Here is a 22,953-nt window from a genome sequence, read left to right as displayed (position 1 = left end):
GCTGTTTCACCTACAATGTCTACGACAAGGTTGCGCTTTGAAGTGCAGATGCTAAAGGTGCCTTTCAAGCATGCCCTGACGACTGTTATCTCATCACAGAGCCCGTCATGCTCGTAGGTGGCTGCCCAATAGAATATTTTGGGCCTTCTGACATTGGCATTAGTCATCTCAATGGGCTGGAAATAACTGTAGGGGCAGCACAACTGCACGCAAAGCACAATGTGCTTTGGCGTGCACATTGGTCTGGCTGTCACTTTCACGTTGACTACTGCTTTTTCGTGTGAAGCTGGATAGTGGCTGCCCAAATGAGCATTTTGGGCCCCGCATAGTTATTCAGGGCTAACAAATGTATTTGCATTCAGATTTTCCAGCATTTCAGCACGTTTCCATGCCAATACTTATATTGAGCACGATCTGTGCAGGACGTTGCTTTTTCAGAATTGGGCTTCCATTAAAAGGAATATGTCACCAAATGAACTGCTTATTTATTTGAGAGGTCACGGCAGAATACTTGGCTGCTGCGAACCCACCGGCAATATTTTGGTAGCCCTAATAAGGGCTGTTCTTTCATTAAAAAGAAGCCGTTATGCTTCATCGAGTGGCTCAATGCCGGACAGCTCGCAGTCGGAGTCGCTTTCTTCACTGTCATTTTCACCCAGTTGGATGATGATGGGTTGCATGTGGTCACTTCCAGACATATCAAGCCTGAACTTTGCCTCCAGGTCCATCACATGAAGTTTTTTCCTCCAGTCTTCCGCCGTTACGTGCTTGATTTTTTCCCTCAAGATGTCTCTGACCGTGGACAGCTTGATGCCTCTGTTGTCCTCAGCTATGCCATTTTTTACCTTTGCCCACACGAGCTCGATAGGATTAAATTCTCAGTGGTACGGTGGGAGCCCGAGTACGATGCAACCGGCCCTTTCAGCTGCATTGTCTACGATGTAGCTCAGACAGCGTGGCTTTACAGATGCTACCAACTCAAGCAGCTGCTTTTTAACCACCCTTTCGCTGTAGGTGATGTTTTTGCTTTTGAGTCACTCCTGTATTTTTTCGTTCTTCCAAGCTGTTGACGGCAATTTCTCTTCTCGCCGGGAATGGTAAGGTGCATTGCCCAAAATAATGACGCTACCAGCAGGCAACTTCTGCAGAACGTCATTAAACCATCCCTCGAAGTGATTGCCGTCCATTTCTTCGTGGTAGTCGCTTGTTTTTTGGCCTCAGAATATAACTAAGCAGCCATCAACGAAGCCATCCTCGCTGCCAATGTGCGTCACAATCAGGCGCTGGCCTTTTCCAGAAGGTTGTTTCAGACCCGTTGACAGGCCATTTGCTCGAGCGTATAGGTGTCCGCGCTTCTGCACCACGATGTCTGTCGACACGATCGACCCAGTGTGTACTGCCGTCACCCACATCTCGTCCAGGAAAAAGATCTTTCGGCCTTCTGCCCGTAGCGCTCCACGTCACGAAGGTAGCGATTCTGCCATTCAGCGATGTCATCCTGATCGGTCAGCAGCGAATTGTGGCTCCTCTTCTCGTGCTTGAATCAGATCTCAACAAGCAGGCAACGCACAGTACACCGCTTCAGTGATGGGAGATCCATTGTTGCATGTGTCTAGGTATGTGTGGCTGGCAGGAGGTCTGGACCCCACTTCACGCAGAGTCAGAGACGAGGAGAGCTTTCTCGGTGAAGAATTCTTTATATAATGTTTACATGTTGTCGTCGTTATCAGGAGAGAGACCAACAGAGTAGCTGCAAGCTGCTTAAATAACACCCCTCAGTCCACAGATTCGCCAGACAGTCCCTAAGGACAAAACAAGGTCGAGAGAGAGAGAGGGTCTGGGCAGCCTGCGTGGTCCTAACGCTGCTCTCGGTGGCCGGCACTTCCTCAAACCGTGCTGCGGCGTCGGGCCGATCTGGCGGTCGGTCAGAATGGTGCGCCGGGGAAGTTTTATGGCCCGCATAGGACAAAGGGAACCAACTGTAAGGCACAGGGTCGACACACAGGCCTCCTTTGGAAACCGTCCCAAACACAGTGGGAGTCGTTCGTGGTGCAGGCACTGCTGGACAAAGGAGGGGGGGTTGCATTGCTGCCAGCACGGGGAGGGGCCGAATAGCAGTCCGTGATCCGGTGGCCGCTTCCGTCGTGGACGCCGTGCAGCCACGGGGAAACCCGAGCCGTGCACGTAGTCGTGTGCCCGAAGCAGGGACCATGCGGGGATGAATGCTGCCCCCACAGTCGACACACCATAGCACTGGCCTTCCGTCAGACAAATTCCAGGGCACAAACATAACACCATATACGCTTCGAGAACTCGTTAGTGATCTTCTCGACCGTCGATATCTCGTTGCGGCGAAATAAATCGTGCACAAGACCTCGGTGTTCACAATGTGTCATACTTCGTGCTGTGTCTTTTTTTCTCCGCATTTCGTGGGCACTTTCGCGAGGGCGTCGATAGTTTGCCACCCGAAATATGCAAAGCTTTGACCTCCCTCCTCACCTTGAACACTGTGCTTTTGCTGACACCGAGCATCTTGAGTTTGTAATGGTTGCGATAAATGCATTGTTTTATATAAGTACTTGTTCAATAGCAACTGATTAATTTGAAGCTCGGAACAGGAGTAGTAAATGTGCCGTGTACATGCAAACAAGCACAAAAGCCAGAGATGCTCTTTCTACTTTTGTCACTTGCATGAAGCTAAAGAGCAGACGACGGGCAGCGTTGTGGAAGGCAAGGGGTTATTTTTCGGTCGCGATCCAGCATGTGCTGTAGCACATGAGAGCTCTACTAAACCAGTTATTAAAATACGAAACTCTTTATTTATACCTAGAATTACGCGTTTTAGAAGCACGATTTTTTTAGTGGAATTATTTTAGTCACGGAGGCAATCGGACATCGCGCTTTGGTCATCTGGGCGAGGCCTCCCCTTTTTTCTAAAGTTGTATCCGACTATAGTTGTTCCTTCTGTGCCCGCATTCTTTATGTTTTTCTGCTACAATCCTCGAACCAGTTGTGTTATCATCTTCATGCTTTGTTAAAACATGCATATAGCTTTTTATAAAAAAATGCAAATTGTCAAGAATCAAAATGAAGTATCTAGTTTTCACACATTATATGCTTATCATGCTGTGCCACTGGTGTTGGCACTAACAGTGTGTACTCAGACACAAGAAACAACCAGCTGAATTTCTTGCACATGCAAGGCGCTCAAATCTCTCAGTATAAAAATGTATACTTTGCTTAATCTAGAAATACGCCTCAGGATTTCTGCTGTTTACACCAATGTCCCCATGACAAAAATGAAGAGTGCCCGAAATTTGCGTTCATGAGAACAGTGCACACGCGCGTCCACATTTCACGATAGCGCGCATGTACTCATGTAACTTTTAAGCTGTTCCTTACATTGCCCTCAGCGACTATAAACACCTTCATAGCACAGAAATAACTTCTGAAAAAACCACAAGATACGTGAACGAGGCAGAAAGGGCCGGAACCAAAACTCGCCCGCAACGCTTATGCACTGTTCACTTCAGAACATATGCATATTGCATGAAACGAACACTTATACGCCTAGCACCACTGCGACACATTGCACGCGCATATCACAGTACACTTACGCTTCGTAAAAGTAAGAACCCTAGCGCTCGAACATACTGTACGTGTTCGCGGTCACCAATGCGCATCGCAGCCGGCAAAACAGCTCACACGAAGCAAGACACAAACAGCACATTACGAATGCCTGCAATGAGACGACAATGAAGCTCATCGCTACACATCGTGCCATCACTTCTGAAACACAAGCCAGCACTGCACAAACTTGCAATCTTCGTATCGATGAAGCGCGCACACACAACACCCACGAACACTATATGCTGATGTGGGCGATCGCAAATCTTTTCTTTTTGGCGCGTACCGAACTAGTGTCATGCTTAGAATGCAGGTTTGTGCGATGGCCTTCACGTTTGTAATGCACATGGAAAAAAAAAAAAACGGCCTAAAACACACGAAATCGGCGGCTTCATTCCTTCCGATCCTCGCGTAAACACAACACACATCCGTCTGTTTCCTTTGGCGATCGCACGTACTGAAGACTGTCAGAAAGAGTACAGCTGCTTGTTGCGTTAGACAAATAGCTTTGCAGGTGCTGAATAGCTCTTGCAATCATCACAATAAACCACACAAAAAACAAACTGCCGCTGCAGCCTAGGGGTCTAGGCCTTGCGCCCCGCTTCGCTTCGAACCAGCGCCATGTTTGTGCGGACACCGCACGGAGGCAAAAGTTCACGACCGCCTCTCATGACGTCACGTCGGCCATTATTGGCGGACCGCTGGCTTGCGGTGCGGCGTGCGGCCATGGGCGGTTTGAGCGTAAATCGGCCCTTAGCTGGAGCGTCTGTCAAACGACCGTGGCGGTTAACGGAGTCCGTGAGGAAAAGCCGTAGAACACCCTTTTCCAGGAGTTTCTTGCTCTCATCGTCCGTGACAGCGACAGTGAACTAACAATGCTCGATCCGTCAAACGTGTCTAGCCTTGCTGTCGCCGTAGATCTGCCCGAGGGAGACGCATCGTTAGCTTAACGAAGCGATTCGTCGCAGTGATGCAGTAGAGGCTAGAAGGTCACTACCCCGCTGGCCGATACTAACAGGCTGCTTGGTCCAGTTACGGTTCCGATGTAGTCGCATACGATCGGGAATTATATAAACAGGTATACCTTCGTGCTTGTGAGGAGAATCTTTAAGACTCGGTCAGCCTCGGAGGGCGCTTGGCTTTTTAAACTCTACCGCTTGGATGTTCTAGATTGAGAGCACTGAACAAAGCTTTAATGAAAGTCTGGGTCAGGCAAGTAGTTACTGCTATCTGTAATACCCGGCAAAGCGCCAAACTATCAATTAGCCCAGCTTGACTTCGGATATCTGACTGAAATCAGAAGACCCCATTTCCATTTCGTCATGCCGCTAACTACAAATTTTAGGAGGGCGCTTGTTCGGTATTTCATGACATACACGAGCCCGTAACTATATTTACGAGCTCGCGACATACTCGTAAGGACTGCCGGCTGTTTCCGTCCCGCCATGCACTGTGCGCGTGCGAGAGAGACGGAAAGCGGGAATGGAAGGGCGGACCGGCGCCTACGGTTCAGTACAGCAAGCGAGGCGCGCAAATCTAGTCACCCCAGTCTCCTCTATTAACGCTCTTTTAGAGCAAATTGATCCACGTTCTTTCACTTTAGTTCAACTTTATTCACTTTACTTCACATTAAGTCACCTTGCTCTCACATCCCAGCCAGATGCGATGTGACGTGTGGAAAAGAGCTGGACAGTTACGCTTGCGCGTAACAACTCATAAGTCGATGTCGCAACTCTGCAGATTACGCTTTGACGAGGAGTTTCATAAAAAAGGAAAAGTGTCATCCGCCGCGAAAGTAGCACAGGGTTCACTCTGTATTACCTTCGGGCGGACCAATTTTTTTCCCCTTTCACGCTATACCTTACGATGACAGCACGGCTCGTAACGACCTAAAAGCTAAACAATCCTAACGTATAAAGAAAATATTGCTTCATTACTTCGTAAAAAAAAAAAGAAGAAAAGAAAGAAACGAAACAATTTGTACGTACAAAGCAAAAGTGGCGGGTAAAGGGAGACTGAAACCAGACAGCGATTAACTACGCGCGTGCACTGAAAGAAGGCGCATAGCAGTGAGAAAACAGTACGAGTTGAGACCGCTAGCTAAGCTTCTGTTGAAGGTCGGGCTCTTATCTGAGTGGAGCTCCACACAACGCAAAGCATTTATCACAATAGACAGTTTTAGTTTAGCGTCCGCAACTATAGCGTACGCTATACGCTATAATATAGCGTACGCTAAGCAGCGCACGTTTTCTACAATTTTAGTTGACCGGCGATATCTTCAGATCTCAGAGGCCATATGCCGTCGTTGCGGCTATTTCGCGCCTTTAGCGACAGGTGGCGCTGACATCTCGAATGTCGTCCGAACACTTCTTTCGTTAGGCTTCGATTCGTTCGAAACGAGAAGCGATCTGGAAAACACCACGAGGTTATCCATAATACTCTGTCGTCGAAGCAGCCTGAGGCTAAGCGAAAGCCGTTTACACAGTCATTTGCTACGAACGAAGTGCATTTTACAAAAGCAACGCCAAATTCAATTCGAAGCGGGCAGCCGGGACCGCCGCCATGTTTCCCGCAAGCTCCGCAAACCCCGCGTTTTTTAACTCGTTTGCGTTGCGTACGCCCGCTATACCCGCTATTTCGTTTAGCGTTCAGCGCATGCGCAGTGACGATCCGCTACTTTTTAGCGTACGCAATGGTATAGCGTACGCTATACTAAAATTGCTAAATATGTTGAACATGCGGAGTTGAAACAGACGAATAAAAGCGACCCACAGAGGAGAAACTGCACTCCACATATGCCCTAAGATGCAAACCAGAACCACGCGCACTACAGATCATGTGCCAAAATACGAGGCATTGACGGTCAAAAAGCAGTCTAGCTGCAGGAGCGAAAAATCACTTTCATTGCCGTGAGTCCCAACGTGCCAAATGTTGACAAACTTGACCAAAGATAAAAGTGTAGACGTGAATGCATATAATGAATAGTGTTGCGTGCAGAATAATTCCCAAGTAAATGTTTGGCAGCGTGCTTAGTGGTATCAATTAAATCGATCGATTAACTATGGCGCGATAAGGAAATCGTTCAATAGTGTATGGTAATAAAGTTTACTGCCTCTTTTCGTAATTGTGTCCGTTCTGCTACGTCTTCATTTTTGCAATCCTCTTGTGCATATATGCATATCAGTATAGCTGACGCCGCCAATACACACTACATTAATATTTCTTGCCTAATCACGGAGCTGAAGTGACTAGCGCAAGAGTAGACACGGGGCACAAAAGGGCGACAAGGACAAGCGCAACTTCCAACTGGTGTTTATTACAAAAAAGGTTATGAATATATACTCTCGCGCACTTGGTCGCAAACAGTTGCACACGTGCAAGACAACATGGTTATCACAAGCAGACAAGAGCGCACCATGGCGGGGGCAGGGCTTAAAGGGAAGCTGAAACGGTTTTCAATTTCCATGAATTGCTGGGGTTGGGAAGAACGGACCTATTAATTTACGGTTCTGAAATTTTTTTTCTTTGTAATGTTAATATAAGAGGCAGAAATCGCTTTCTAAATCGCCCCCGCGGACACGCCCCCGTCGCTTCCCGGAGCGCCGTGTAAGGAGGCAGCCGGAGGAGAGAACCGGCGAGAGTGACGTCATTCCTGGGGACTGTACTGCCGGACCGGCGTGCTGGCATGTGCTGGGATGTTTCTTTCCGTCCTGCGCTTTACTAAACGACGCTACGAGAGATCTGCCGCCGCTTACGTTTGTTTTCTTTTGCGATTTTCGTGAACTGTGCTTCCTTTCTGTGCTGCGTGAGTGCCTACAGCCAAGGGCGCCCAGCATGCCCTCGTTCTGTGCAGCATTCGGCTGTGCGAACACAGGCGGGCGAGACGATGTGGTGTTTCAGATGTTCCCGAAGGACAAGTAACTTGCAGCGCAGTGGGTCCATGCGGTGAGGAGAGATAATTTCTTGCCGACGAAATTAACTGTGCTGTGTTCGGACCATTTCCGCGACAGTGATTATCATCGAAGCTTGACAACGATGCGGGCAATCGGTATTCCAATTAAATCGGCGCGACTGAAGGCTGGCGTTGTTCAGTCTATATTCTCCCACAAGAGAAACACCTCGCCACTTCCAAGAGCAGCCTTCGCCAAGACGAGAAAGGGTGAGGTAAGGGTTTTAATGTGCACACGGGCAATTTTTTAAACGGGTGATCACCTGAGTGTCGAACAAACGGCCTTACAGCGGCCTATGACGAAGCGAGGTGGAGGCACAGCCGGGAATATGCAAATGCGTGCAAAGTGCTTGCCGTTTTCATCCTGTTTTTCCGCTCAGCTTTGTCTCGGAACACTGTACTACGGCTGTTTGTTCAGCGCTGTTTTGGTACGGTGGAATAACTGGCCGGGGGTACAATTGCGCATTCAGTGATATTTGCTATTCGTCCTACCACGCGGTGCCCGCATGTTTAGCTGTTCAGCATTCGTGTTCAAATCGCACGACATAAGGCGTTACGGTAATATTTTCATGCTCGCGTTAGAGTAGTTGAACTCGGCGTGTAAAAACTTCGTTCCCGTAGATTTCGCACTCACAGCTTGCTACTAGCAGCGAAATGCCGCAAAAACGAGCGTCGGCACAGCCGCGCCCGTGGCAAGGCGAACGGGCTCAAATAATGAAGTAACGTCGTGAGGTATTGAACTTGTCAGCGTTCGACGTGGTCTAGCCCAATACAGGCATCGCTCGCTGCTGGACAAAAAATGTTTTCTTGCCTTTAACTAGCTATGCATCACGCATGGCAAAATTATTATTTGAAAATAAGTATAATAGATTACTCATTACTTTCTTATTACACTCATTGATTTGAATTACATTCCCAATTACCGCTTTCAAAAAAAGTTATGGTATTACTTTACGATTGCTTCCAAAAAAATTTTCGTGCATACAGGAAGCAAAAAGCAAAGCATAAAGGGACGCCAACCTTTCTTCAAGGTAACATACACTTGCCAACATTTCATGCCCCCCCCCCTCCCATGTGCCTTCACGACCACCTCACGACACTACCAACGATTCTGGCGCCGTACACAGCTTACTGGTGCATATTTGACGCAATTAATAAACTACTTTAGTCATGAAATTACAGACACCAAATAACTCACATTACTAAATCGCTAGACAACTAATCCATCACATAAGTTACTGAAAAAGTATTTCAATCAATATAAGTAATCCAACTGTTGTCATGTTTGCTGATATGCATGATATGCTGAAATTCATGACATCCATGCCTTGCACTCTTTCAGATTCTAGCAGAGCACCTTGAGAACCGAGCCCCTGATGAACCTGTTCCTCTACCACCACCAATCGAAGAGTTTGAAGCAGCCAGTGTGACACAGGCAGATAATGTTAAAGAGTTTGAAGTAGCCAAACGCGGCACTTATGTTCGCGATCGTGTATCGACACGCAAAAAACCACGGAACTTTAGACAAGCAGCGGCAAGGTGCATGACATCGCGGAATTGCACCCGTGTTTACAATCTAATGAGATGGCTATGGTGTTGGGCTGCTGAGCACGAGGTGGCGAGATCGAATCCCGGCCACGGCGGCCGCACTTCGATGAGTGCGAAATCCGAAAACCCCCGTGTGCTTAGATTTAGGTGCACGTTAAAGAACCCCAGGTGGTCGAAATTTCCGGAGTCCTCCACTACGGCGTGCCTCATAATCTGAAAGTTGTTTCGGCACGTAAAACCCCATAATTATACAATCTAATGAGATGTTAGTGCTTCGGCATTCTTCCAGCAGCAAGTTCCCAGTGACACTTAGCGCGTTTTTTCTCCCGTCATTGGAACGTGCAGCTACGTGAAAAGACATTGACACGTGTACATGTTGATCTTTCTCTGGTGCCCACGTTTCACCGCTTAACAAACGTTATCGCACAGCGCAGGACGCGCCTGCATATATAGGAAGTTTCTGGAATGTTATCGACGCTTCTATCCGCTGACTGTTGTCGCCAAACCTTGTATCTGATTTCATCGCGTGACGCAAATGGTGTAGAACTTTGTGGAAGACACGCGGGTACCAGCGATTAGTCCGGAACATTCGACGACTGCTGTATAAAAGCCGACGCGCTTGACCCGTTGATCAGATTTTTCGACGATCGCCGACCGTGTTCGCCGCTCTCGTGGTGCTTTAAATGTAGCCTGCATTGCGGCCACAGGTTCGCCCAATAAAAGCTACTCTTGTCTATCACAGTATTGCTACTGTGTTCTTTAACGTCACTACCACGTGACAATATGTAGCAGCTAAGATTTCTAGCGCGCGAGAAGGTGCACACATCGCTCTCGCTGTTGGCACATTCAACATCGTCGTTGCCCCTGTTGCCGCCATCGTTTTCTGTATCGGCTGTCGGTTCGAACATGTACGGCGAAAATACAAGCTGTCCGAGACAGCGAGAACGTTCCATAATGCTTACAACTCAGCTCTGAAGCCAGAACAGAACAGCGTGCTACGCTCTGAAACGGCGGCGCCGACTGGCGATCCCCGTGAATGACGTCAAAGCGGTCCCGACCAATCACGGGCAACAGCGGCGCTCGCGCGATGCCCTGAGGCGCTGGTGCGCGTTTTCTTCCAAAAAACAGCCGCTTGCGTTTGTTTCCGCCATTTTTAAACGAGATATTCGTGTTCAGTGGACTAACTATAGAATGCCGCAGGGAACTCATTTTTTTTTCGAGAAGTGTTTCAGCTTCCCTTTAAGGTGGTCTCCCACAGACAAGTGCTATGGACGGTTTGCTCACGCAAACCGTCCAATAGCATCTAAAGAATTTGCATTCCTGGGTACTCTCTGTGGGAGACCACCTTAAGCCCAGCTCCCGCCATGGTGCGCTCTTGTCTGCTTGTAATAATGTTGTCTTGCACGTGTGCAACTGTTTGCGACCAAGTGAGCGAGAGTATATATTCATAACCTTTTTTGTAATAAACACCAGTTGGAAGTTGCGCTTGTCCTTGTCGCCCTTTTGTGCCCCGTGTCTACTCTTGCGCTAGTCACTTCAGCATGGAATACCAACTAGCCCGGTCTCACACCCTGCTAATCACGGAGCTCGTTCAGTTTTGCTTTGTCGAGATGCGGTTTATACCTCAACCAGTGAAATACATATATCAGATGGGTATGTATTTGATGGTTTGAAAGATGGGTAGTGCTTGCTGCTTCTGTCAGAGAAACAAAATAAAAGTTATTCGAAACCATCCAGACGCCATTCGCAATGATGACTCATCTGCGTCATGACGGCCAAAACTTCATGTGCATCTGCCAACACATGTTTAACACTTAAACCCCTCGTTTCGAAATGTACAGTGATATCACGTTTTCAGTAATGTAGCTATGAGAGAAAGTCAAATGAACGTATAAAAAAATTTATGATCAAGCGCTCTCCGTTCGCCTGGCTTCGTAATGGTGATAATAACCACGGCGCGAGTAATGGGGGCTGAACATATGGTGTACTGGAATTGGGCAGTGTGTCGGCCGGCGGCGAAAACGTGGCGGTTGCGACGACGACCTGGGGTGCTGGATCACTTCGGTCTACTGCAGCGTCATTTGTCGCTGAAGCCTGGAGTCATTAGTGGCAAGCGGAGTCATAAGGGTGCCACACAAAGCCTCCGGGATCAGCGACTACGGTTGTCGCGGAGGACAAGGATGTCCATGCGGAACTCGCCGACTGCTTGCTGCGGTAGTTTCTGCCGCGTTTGCACATTTTAATGTGCATAGAAACCACTGGGTATGTGGAAGTTCTTTTCTTTCTTTCGTTTTATCGTGGTTCCTATACAACGATTAGAAGAACTCCGGGCTTCTGATCGGGCAGGCCACATGGGCTCTATTCTTGCCCTCCCGCGCCCTTGTGAGGAGTGAAATGCCCAAACGATGGTGGCAGCATTCGTCACACAGCATTTTTTCTTCTCTTCAGCGAAAGCTAGCGACCACGTTTCTGGCTGATTCAGCGTGAAAGAAATCCCGTGCAACTCACCTGGCACAGTGCAAGTGCTCCTTCCGGTCTGTCTCATCTCCGTGTGTTTCGAAATATCTTGATAAAAACATATGCGTGCTTACCGAACGGAACAAGCAGACGAGCGTTCGTTCGCCTTATGCAACCGAAACACTGAGCAGACGATCAGAAACACTGGATTATCTGTGATTGGAAACGTGCAAGTTTACACTGCGTTATTGATGTATTTTAACAGTTCATGTTGTTTATTTTAGCAAATTATATTAATGTCGATTGCGTTTTCAGAGCGTTTTAGTTTACAAATCCAAAAAGTTTCGCACAACATAATTAAATTTCACGCGCTAGGTCGATCGCAGCGTCATCGGAAAAGCAACCCCGGTTGTCCCATTGTTTTGCTATACGGACGACAAACTGCGCCATTCCAATACACCATACTGGGCAGAAACTAACGCAGAAATGAACGGAACTTTTTACAGCGACGCTGTATATAGCTAGCCCATCCGTCCGTCCGTTCATCTGTCGGTCGCAAGCACACAATAAAGATCAAAGTGCGGATATGTGTTAACTGAAACGTCGCTGCACTTCGCAACAGATCTTCAAGGCGCGTTTTTAGAAACTGGTGATGAGCACTGGATTTCTGCTAAATGGATATTAGTTCATTATTGCTCGGCTTCGATTCCGCAAATGTGAGATGTGCTCTAAGGTGAATATTTAGAAAGTGAATAAGTGCTTTTCAGTCAACTAACAACACACTGTCATTTGTTTGGCAAGTAGTGTTCGCTTCTCCAAGAGATCCAGCTGACGTGACAGAATTGCGACACCTACCGTAGCAGGTTCGCAATAAGACTGTTTCAATTAAAATAAGTAATCCGCTATATGACGACTAGCACAATCTAAATCGCCGAAGAGCTGCCTTAGGAAAAGACTAGACGCGTTTGAATACAGCTTTCGCAGTAATAGTTGCCCACTTGGAGTAGAACGACCGGCCAGCCAACAGGCGACGTATACGTCAGCGGTGCACGTGCAAGCTTTCGAAGCGAGCTGAGGACGGGACACACCGTGGCGTGTTATGGGCATCAAGTATCACCGCGGCGGTTACCGCCTCTTTCCACACGATATCGCACGGATAATTTAGCTCCACAATTTACACTTGCGCCTCGCGCGCATTTTAAGCGCTTTTGCGCCATCGAGCATTCCTACCTGCGCGACAAACAGAGCAGCCGTGTGAGGTCTCGTTGCAGCGAATATGTCCTCGTGGCAAGATACGCCCTTTCGAATCCATGGGTGGCGAACGAGGTCATCCGGCCACGTTCTGAACAGACACGCATATGTCACGCTTCTCTTTCGCAGCGCCAGCGGACCGGCTGATAGTCGAGTCACAGATTGTTTAAGTAGAGTACCGAATTCAGGATGTCTACGCCGCAAGTCATGTTGCTAACGTACGAGATGTGCTGAAGTTTCCTGCTTATTTTTAGTCTAAGTGAGCATTGAGCTTTTTTATGTTCTGCTTAGAGCGTAAATTTGGAAGATGGCCACCGACCTGCCAAATAAGGTGTGCTGCGAACTGAAATTGTCGCATTTTCGAAAGCGATGTAAATTACAAGTCGTTAAATCACAGTACCACGGCTCAGAACATTGTTCTAAGCAAGACATACGTCTGACAGTCTGCACCGTCGGTTAGGTCGACATGGAACATGGTTTTAAGTTAGGCAGATCCACTTGGTAAGACTGCAACTGTAATTCGTGTATAGGCTATCCAAACAGTTAAATCAAGCATCCATTTCTTACAGAGCTTCAGCCTTCACTCTTTACGACAAACGCAAATCATTAACATTGAAGAAGTCAGTGCACGGTGGGTGAACGTTTCCGGCGATGAGGGAGCAGAATGTATTCACAAGACCATGAACAACATGACTGCTTGCACAGCGTTGAAACGCTTGCACAGTTGATACCTGTGGGAAAACTGCGCAACGATATGTACCACAAACTGGACAGGGTGGTCACGCGCTACTTCATAGATATGTTGTTCTCTGTGGAGAGCACAAAGCAAGAACAAATTTAAAGCCATCGCTCAGATACGGCCACTCGCTCAGGCATGGGTTTCGGGGATGAAGGTCTTTTCTCTAATCGAAGCTGCCTCACATACGCAATCGCTGGTGTCCTAGCTAAAAGCTGAATGATGACAGTTTACAGAATATTTGCATGAGTGGCTGAGAGCGGGGCGACCCATCGATCGGGCTGCGTCCAAACGCGACGTCCGCTGCAAAGTAGGATCCAATACGCGAGCCCTAAACGGGAACAACAGAAAGCGGCGCCACGCTCGCCGCACAAGGTCAGGGGCCACTTCCCGAAGCCAGAGAGCCGAGTGAGGCGATGGTGGCCGACAAACGCAGCAAGCACGGCCTTGGCCGGTTTGTAAACACGCGTGCGGCTAAAAGGGGGGTAGACATTTTGGACGGGAACGAAGCGAGCCTGCAGGGCACTTTGCTAATTTAGACGGAGTGAAGCTTCTACAGAAGAGAAAAAAAGCCCCCCACTCGATACCTCTGCTAAAAATAAAAAAAAAACTCCTTTGGGTCCCTCTTTCTGTGTCAAGTACAGCCTGCTCGCCGAGCCGCAGCAGCTCTCGCAACCGCCCCACCGTCGTGCGAGAATGAGTTAGCACTTTTATGAAATCGCGATTTTCCTCGCTTCCTGCTCAGCCGGCGGTAAGGTGGAACCAGTCACGTCAATCATGGTAGGTAGACCACTAAAGGTGCGACACTTGCGTTCTTCGGCGTTTGACTTGCAGTTTTGTGGTCGCCATTGGCCGGAATTAATGTATTGACGCGAAAGCATCAAATGGCCGAATGAGGGAGAAAGCCGGCGTCTGTAGCCGCGAAACGACACCTAAATTCCCAATGGCTGTGACGCCACGCCACGGGTGCGTCTCGACGGAGCAGAGCGGGCAAAAGCGAACACCTGCTGCTGCGCTGGCGCAGCAGGTGTTGCGTGAAAGAGGAGAGCATCTCCGCGACGCTACGTCACCCTCGCTCTCGGAGGGCCTGTGTTATCCGCACGTTCCTTGTCAGTGCAAGCTATCGTCTGCCTTCTAACTTCACAAAAGAAACGGCTCTTCAAGATAGGACACAACGGAAGAACCACACACACGCACACAACTGCGATAACTTCGCCTCGGTAATCGCTATAAGAAAATAACTGTATAAAAGGACAGAATAAATACGAAAGGAAAAGGCTTGGCGGCTGTGAGTTTCGAAGCTACGACCCCACGCTCAGAAGCCGAATGTCTTGCCCTCTGAGCTAAACCGGTGCCTCCGAGAGAGCAGGCCTCTCCACTGTGCTTTATGACATCATGCTGTTATGTTCGGCCGGCGGGGGTACTGCTCTGCCAAGCTATTTCAGCCGGCTGCAGGTGCGTCGATCGATCCGCGGTGGGGGCGCACTACAGAGAACCAGCGACGACAGCGCTAACCAACCATAAACTTACTTCAGTGAACTGCGGACTACGGCAGCTCTGGAATTTAGAGGCACCGGCTGGGGTCGGGCGTGACCACCTGACTACGGGGACGCAAGACAATGGACACCACGACGGCCACGCTGCGGGGGTCAGCTCGGGGAACCCACGCGCCGTCCAAGACGCAAGACAATGGGCACCCGGCCGCGCTGCAGGGGTCAGCTCGGGGAATAAAAGGCACCTTTCCTGACACGAGCCCCGAGTTCTACGAAGTCTGTCTGACATTGGCTCCGGACCGTGAACCTCGCGCAAGGAACTGTGTGTGTGAGCGTGGGTGTAAACCGTCCCGCAGAGAGGCGACTTGTTTACGATGACTGGACGAACGTTTACCTCACCTAGGGATCTAGGGAACACCAAGTGCTTATAAGCGGCTGTTGTCGGCTGCTAGGGTGTGCTCGTGCTCGTCTGTGCTCGTAAATGTACTCGTGATCGTACTCGTGAGCTGTGTGCTCGTATGCTGAATGCTTCGTTTTGCGGGCTCCATTTGGGTGTCACGCTAGACTGTGTAAATGTGTCACTTGTTTAAAATGTAAATACTCTAAATAAACCCTGTTCACCTAGTTCCTCCCAAGTTCCTCTCTACGACCTTCAACCCTTACAAATGGTGGCAGCGGTGGGATCCGACAAATCTTACAATGCTGGACCGATATTTCCACGGCCAAGCCCGGTGTGACGAACGCGGTGACGTCAAAATCACCGCGGCTTACTCGGGAGCGTCGCCATTAGATTTTATGGCAGTCGGGCAAGGTCGCATGACATCACGGATCGAAGTGCACCGGCCTTGTACTCTCTAGGAGGCGTTGGCCAAGCGTCTAGACGCGCTTGCTTGCCCGCAAGGAGTGAACTCGAAGGACCGCTCAGTGGCGTTCAATTGGACCCTAATGTTTTCGCACTAACAACTCATAAGAAGTGCTTAGGTGTCCTCGGACTTCTTTCGCAGAAACTTGCAGCGTCAGCTTTTCGCAGACCTTGAGGCCGTTATCAATCTTTCGCACGATTACAAACCTCAAATCACACATTTCTATCGATCGTCCGATCGACCAAGTTATGCTAACTATCAGGCTAACTAATCCACCAGCTGTTATTAGTCCTTCGCACTACACGACCTGCCCAAAACCGTTTCTTCCCTTGAAAGGGCCCCTCACCAAGTCTGGCCATTTTGAGCTGAAAAGCGCAATGCATATAATGCGCGCTAACGATCGTGTCTGCTAAGTATTACATCCCTACGCGCAGCGGAAAGCTTAAATTTCAACCCAAACGCAGTTTGCCCTTCTCGCAGGCGCCGCGTTTCCGGCCGGAGAGTGACGTCAACAGGCAAGTGCGCGTACGTACATGGCAGTGCTGTGACGTCACTCATAGTGACATGTGACTTTGAAAATTATTCAAGGCAGCACCAGAATCCCGCAAATACACGCAAAATTACCGCGCGACTGGCCGCTCGAGGCACTTTGCGTGTTTTCGAGGGCTTCTTTCACTCTCGGAAAAACACTTTTATATAGCACGTATTAAAATTATGGGGTTTAACGTGCCAAAACCACTTTCTGATTATGAGGCACGCCGTAGTGGAGGACTCCGGAAATTTCAACCACCTGGGGTTCTTTCACGTACACCTAAACCTAAGTACACGGGTGTTTTCGCATTTCGCCCCCACCGAAATGCGGCGGCAGTGGCCGGGATTCGATCCCGCGACCTCGTGCTCAGCAGCCCAACACCATGGCCACTGAGCAACCAGGGCGGGTTATGTAGCACGTATTGAGCAACAGAAAGCTGTATCGGGAGTTTTTCATGTTGCTCTAAAATTTTCTCAGTGACACTTTCCATCTAGTTATTATTGATAAGCTGATTAGTTAATTAAAACTAATTACGTAATCAGGCAGAATGCAAACAATGATTTGAGTACCTCCAAGCGACGGCAAAAAAACATTACCTTGATTCTGTCCTGCTACGTGGCATTCGCATATTTTTAAATCTAGGTGCACGATAGTAGGACACCAGGTATGTATAGACGCGCCATTAAACCCAACCTAACTATACTGAGTCAAGGCGTTTCCATCGCCAGGGCCGTAATTAACGTACACGACGGACGTGCTGAACTCCTGCTGACGAATTTTACGGAACGTCGACACATTGTTAGAGGCACGGCTGTTGCTTACTTCGACGAATTTACCTCAATACAAGACTGCCTCTCAGTGGAGCACGCGACGGCCACCGTGGCCATGCCTGCCCCTGTGGTTATATCAGTCCCACCTTGTCATCCGTCGAACGTAACAGCCTTCTTGAGCTCATCGACGAGTTTAAGAGCTGCTTTTCATCTACGTCGCGAGTCAGCCAGACGCCGCTCACTAAGCACCGTATTGTTACCGAAGCCGACGCCAGACGAATTCGGCAGAATCCTTATCGTGTAGCACCGAAAGAGCGCGAGGCGATACAAACGCAAGTGAAGACGATGCTTGAGGACGGGGTTATTCGGCCATCAAAGAGTCCTTGGGCATCGCCTGTCGTGTTGGTGAAAAAGAAGGACGGTAGCCTGCGCTTCTGCGTCGACTATCGAAAACTCAACCAGATCACCAAGAAAGACGTTTATCCGCTGCCGCGTATCGACGATTCACTGGACAGGCTACGAAACGCACGTTACTTTTCGTCGATGGACTTGAAAAGCGGCTACTGGCAAATAGAAGTTGATGAGAGAGACCGTGAGAAGACCACTTTTGTGACGCCCGACGGACTTTATAAATTTCAGGTGCTCCCCTTCGGTTTGTGTTCTGCGCCAGCAACGTTTCAGCGACTAATGGACACGGTACTCTCAGGCCTCAAATGGCAAACCTGTCTGGTGTACCTCGACGACGTGATTGTTTTCTCCGTCACGTTCGAGGAACACTTACGGAGACTAAAGACGGTCTTTGAAGCAATACTTTGAAGCTGGTCTAACTTTGAAACCTGAAAAGTGCCATTTTGGCTTTGAAGAACTTCAATTTCTCGGTCACGTTGTCAGTCGTGAAGGTGTCCGACCTGATCCTGATAAAATCTCTGCCGTTGCTACTTTCCCAACGCCATCAGATAAAAAGGCCGTGCGACGTTTTCTGGGCCTTTGCGCCTACTACCGACGCTTTATTGCGGACTTTTCGCGCATCGCATGGCCATTAATGAATCTAACCAGAGAAGATGTCCCCTTCGTATGGAGTGACGACCAGCAACGGGCGTTTCACGACCTACGGCAACGGCTGCAGACGCCTCCCGTGCTCGCACACTTTGATGACGACGATCCTACGATTCTTCATACCGACGCTAGTAATGTCGGCCTCGGCGCAGTGCTTGTACAGCGGCAGGACGGCGCCGAAAGAGTGATTGCTTACGCCAGCAGGACACTATCAAGGACGGAGGCAAACTACTCCACTACAGAAAAAGAATGTCTCGCACTGGTGTGGGCCGTCCTGAAGTTTCGGCCATATTTGTATGGTCGGTGTTTCACCGTTGTCAGTGATCATCATGCACTTTGCTGGCTGACTAATTTAAAAGATCCAGCTGGTCGGCTAGCGCGCTGGAGTCTTCGTCTCCAAGAGTTCGACTTCACGGTTGCCTACAAATCAGGGAAACGACACACCGACGCCGACTGCCTTTCTCGGTCTCCTGTTCAGACTGCAGTGCACGACGATGATGACACGGCTTTTCTAGGCGTGCTAGATACTGTCGCCGTTTCACGCCACCAACGCGAGGACGCAGAACTGGTTACTCTTTTTGATTACTTAGAGGGAAGAACAGGCAGCGTGCCGAGGTTATTCGCCAGAGGGCTGCCTTCATTCTGCTTACGCCACGACGTTCTGTATAAAAAGAACTTTTCACCTAGTGGCAGCAGCTACCTACTCGTCATTCCCGCATCTCTTCGCGACGAAGTCCTACCTGCATGCCTGTCACAACGAGCCGACCGCTGGTCACTTGGGCTACACTCGGACATTGGCAAGAATTAGGCTAAAGTACTATTGCCCGAGACTTGCGTCGATTGTGAAACGTTACACACAGACATGCCTGGATTGCCAGCGCCGCAAAGCCCTACCCGGCAAGCCACCTGGACTGCTGCATCCTGTTCAGATACCGCAAGCGCCGTTCGAACAAATTGGCATGGACCTTTTAGGTCCGTTTCCACTGTCTACTGCCGGAAATAGATGGATAATCGTCGTCACGGATTATCTTACGCGATACGCCGAAACAGGTGCTATCCAACGTGGAACAGCAGCCGAAGCAGCGCGATTTTTTGTCGAAGCCGTCGTCCTCAGGCATGGCGCTCCCGCAGTGGTCATAACAGACAGAGGATCTGCGTTCACGGCTGCGCTTCTGGATACCGTGTTGCGACTAAGTGGTACCACTCACCGAAAGACCACAGCTTATCATCCCCAAACCAATGGGCTGACAGAACGTATGAATAAGACTCTGGCCGACATGATGAGTATGTCATCGACGTCGACCACAAGAACTGGGACGAGATTTTACCATATGTTACATTTGCGTATAACGCAGCTCGCCAAGAGACAACACGCGTGACGCCTTTCAACCTCGTTTACGGACGCGAAGTGACAACAATGTTGGACGCAATGCTGCCGCACGAGTGCGGTGACGCCGAGACTGGTGCCGAGGAGTTCACGCAACGCGCAGAGGAAGCCAGGCAGCTTGCGCGTTTGCGAATCAAAGAACAACAGGAATACGATGCCCGACACTACAATCTTCGACACAGACCCATCACGTACAACGTCGGTGACCAGGTGTGGGTCTGGACTCCGATTCGTCGGCGGGGGCTGTCTGAAAAGCTCCTGCGAAGATACTTCGGCCCGTACACAGTTCTGCGCCGCATCAGCGATGTTAATTATGAAGTTGTCCCCGACAGCCATAACTGCTCCAAACGCTGGCGGCATCTGCCCGAGGTTGTGCATGCGCTTCGTATGAAGCCATACATTTCCTCATGACCTCAACTTGGCACCGTTTGTGCACAGCCTTCGGACGTTGGTGCATCGGGACGATGCCTCTTTTTTCAAGGGGGGGGGGGGGGGGCAAATGCCACATCCTCTATGGTCGCCGCGGGTATGTGCCAGGCGATGAGAACGACGCTGAAGTAGCGCGCGAGTGGAAAAACAGAGACGACAACGACGTCGCGTTGACTGCTCTGATAAAGTGCTTCCATACGTCCTCTACGCCGGCTTTCCCGTCTTCTACTAGGCTGTGACAATATACGCTCCTGACAGTGGAGTTTCCCGGCGACGGCCGCGCCACCTGTAGCGTAGAAAGCGCAACTCTGGTACATGATCAAACCAGTCGACGGCATACTGGCGCAGATGTTATGACCGCGCGCGATTCGGAACTTCTGAACCACGTGCGCCGCCGTCCTGCGGGTAAACGTTCTCATACCGCTTTTCTACGATGGCAAATGTGCAAGACATCGAAAACAGCCCAGGAAGAAAAGCGTGGGGATGGCGGTACTGCTGCGTCAAAGGCTGTAACGGCCGTGCAGGGCTGCCTGCTCTCCGACTCTACAGATTTCCTCGCCGGCCTTGGTTTTGTATTCGTGCTTCCTTCCTGGAGGATCGCACTAGGAAGTATTGTAGTCAGTAGACTGAAGCTTTTGGTCAAGAAAGAGTCTTGCCGAGCAGCCGACTTACATATTTTTGCAAATCCTCCATATCTTTTAGAGCTATTTATTTTGCTGTATACGAGGCGTACTGCGTGGTGGCTGCAGGTGTTCTGGCTTGCGTGAGTCGCTCAGCACTTCACGCTGTGTGGCTCTGCTTGGGTTCAGGTTGCCGGATACGGTCACCCGAGTCTTGGTGGCTGGAGCGGCCCAAGCTTGGTCGTGCCGGTGCCTCGGCAGTTGTAAACAGAGTACTGCGGTTGCTTGTCAGAACATAGCAGTCTAATAAAATTTTTGTGCAAGTTGTTTAAAAGAGCCTTTTAGTAATTCTAAAGGATATGGCGCATATCATCCCTGGCCATTGGGGCTTTGCTAGCGTGTCAAAACAGCACCACGGAAGGACACGTTTTGTCTACGGCACGGGTCTACGGTAACTCAAATGGTTGGATAAGAACACCTACGGTTTCCTTTGTAGCAATTGCTACGAACGGGTGGATGTCTGATTTTCCTTTAATTACTTCTCTCCACCTTGCGGGTTTCCGCAGAGCTATTACGTCAAACTCTTGCCTTTGCTTTGTGCTGTCGATAAATTCGACTTCGCCCTGTCATCTGTTAGCCACCTGGTTAGCTCAGATGGTAGAGCGGCTGCCCTGGAAAGGCGGTGGTACCGGGTTCGAGTGCCGGACCAGGACGAATTTTTCTTCAACTTTGAGGCTTTTCTTTCGAGGAAACCATTTGGGTTTCCTTTTTAGCAATTGCTAAGAACGGGTGGATGTCTGATTTTCCCTTCTTTACCTACGCCTAACGTTTAATGAGCTCAGCCATGCCTGCACACTCAATTGAGCTGCTTGATCAAAGCGTAATATGATAGTTGAGTGTACTCAGGCTGGAGATACGCTGCAGTTGCGCTTGCCTTGGTGGAAGTGACACTTCTCATGATTCAGTTCTCATGATATGACTAATAAAAAAATCGGGCCCAACGGTTAACCCCCTTCCTTCTCGTTTACTTCGCCAGTATAGTCACACCGGCGACTTCTTTCAGGCTGTGAACGTGCCCGGCAGCGCAGCGCTTTTCCCCTTTGCGATGAGTGGCAGGGCGTATCCGACCGTCTAATTTTAAGATTTGTCTGAAACCACACAGCAAAACTTGCGCCATTTGTTCGTTTTAAAACAAGCATGAACAAGCGATCACGTTGGCAGATCCGCGTGGGCAGCGTGAGTAGCGTGGTCCGTCAGTAGAATTTTTGACGGAAGGTGCCGAAAGAGGCGCTGACGATCGTGGCTCGGACGAGCCGCCTGGGCAGTGTCAGGAGCGTATACCGGGTGTCCCAGTTAACTTGGAGAAAGATTTAAAAAAATAAACAGGAGCTCTAGAGACATCGTTCTGACTGCATAGCAGCGGCATTCGTGTGTACTTAGAGTTGTAGGAGTTGTAGGTCGTAGGGGAACTAGGAACTTGAGAGGAACTAGGCGCACAGGGTTTATTTACAGATATTTACATTAGAACAGGGATCCATTCAACAGTCTAGCGTGACTCCCAAATGGAGCACGGAAGACGAAGCATACAGCATACGAGCACGAAGCTCCAAACACGCAGCACAGAGCACGAGCACACCGCTCACGAGCACGATCACAGAATACACCTAGTAGCCGTTTATAAACACTCCGTCCTCCCTAGATCCCTAGGTTAGGAAAAACGACAGTTCACCGCGGATACGTAGCGTCCAACATCAACGTAGTCGACCCGCCTTTTTGGAGGAGGAGGGCTTACACACACACGTACGCACTGGTTTCACTGCCCCCACCGAGGTGAGACGGGCTTCGCAGAACTCGGGGCTTACGTCTTGAAAGGCGCGTGGGAAGGTGCCGCCAAATATTTTCCCTCGGGAACTCCCACGCTCACGGCAGACCAGGTCGGCGGTGGCGAGTTCAGTAACAAAGCCTGGTTCTTCGAACTCATCTCGGCCTTCTCGCGACGGAGAGTCGCTGACGCGGCGTATTGTCCTCTTTACACAGCAGACATCGTGAGGCCAAGAGGCTGGAGAAGGACGGTTGGTTTCTCGAAAACGCCAACCCTGCTGCTGCAGCTGGCTGAGAAACTTTGCATGTCGGCACCTCGGCAGGCCATTCCTAACAGAGCCAGTATTATTTTCATCACGCAGTATTAATTGCTTTTAATTAGTGAACTTTTTATGCTTGAATCGCAAATATGTC

The 22,953-nt window shown here is 49.6% G+C and overlaps 2 protein-coding genes across 5 annotated transcripts in view; one reads left to right on the top strand and one right to left on the bottom strand.

Moving 5' to 3' along the window:
- LOC142585764 (PH and SEC7 domain-containing protein 1-like) overlaps positions 1 to 22,953 on the bottom strand; it is a 472,093-nt gene that overhangs the window by 124,569 nt on the left and 324,571 nt on the right. The window lies entirely within an intron of this gene.
- Positions 7,634 to 22,834, top strand: LOC142574225 (uncharacterized). The gene is made up of 3 exons (XM_075683372.1): positions 7,634 to 7,791; positions 8,919 to 9,115; positions 22,759 to 22,834. The coding sequence occupies exons 1-3, from the start codon at positions 7,663 to 7,665 to the stop codon at positions 22,832 to 22,834; spliced, it is 402 nt and encodes a 133-aa protein (XP_075539487.1). The 5' UTR covers positions 7,634 to 7,662.

The sequence above is a fragment of the Dermacentor variabilis genome, chromosome 1 (assembly GCF_050947875.1).
Source record: "Dermacentor variabilis isolate Ectoservices chromosome 1, ASM5094787v1, whole genome shotgun sequence".
NCBI lineage: Eukaryota > Metazoa > Arthropoda > Arachnida > Ixodida > Ixodidae > Dermacentor > Dermacentor variabilis.
Note: the sequence above shows the minus strand (reverse complement) of the source record. Positions and strands in the feature narration are given on the sequence as shown.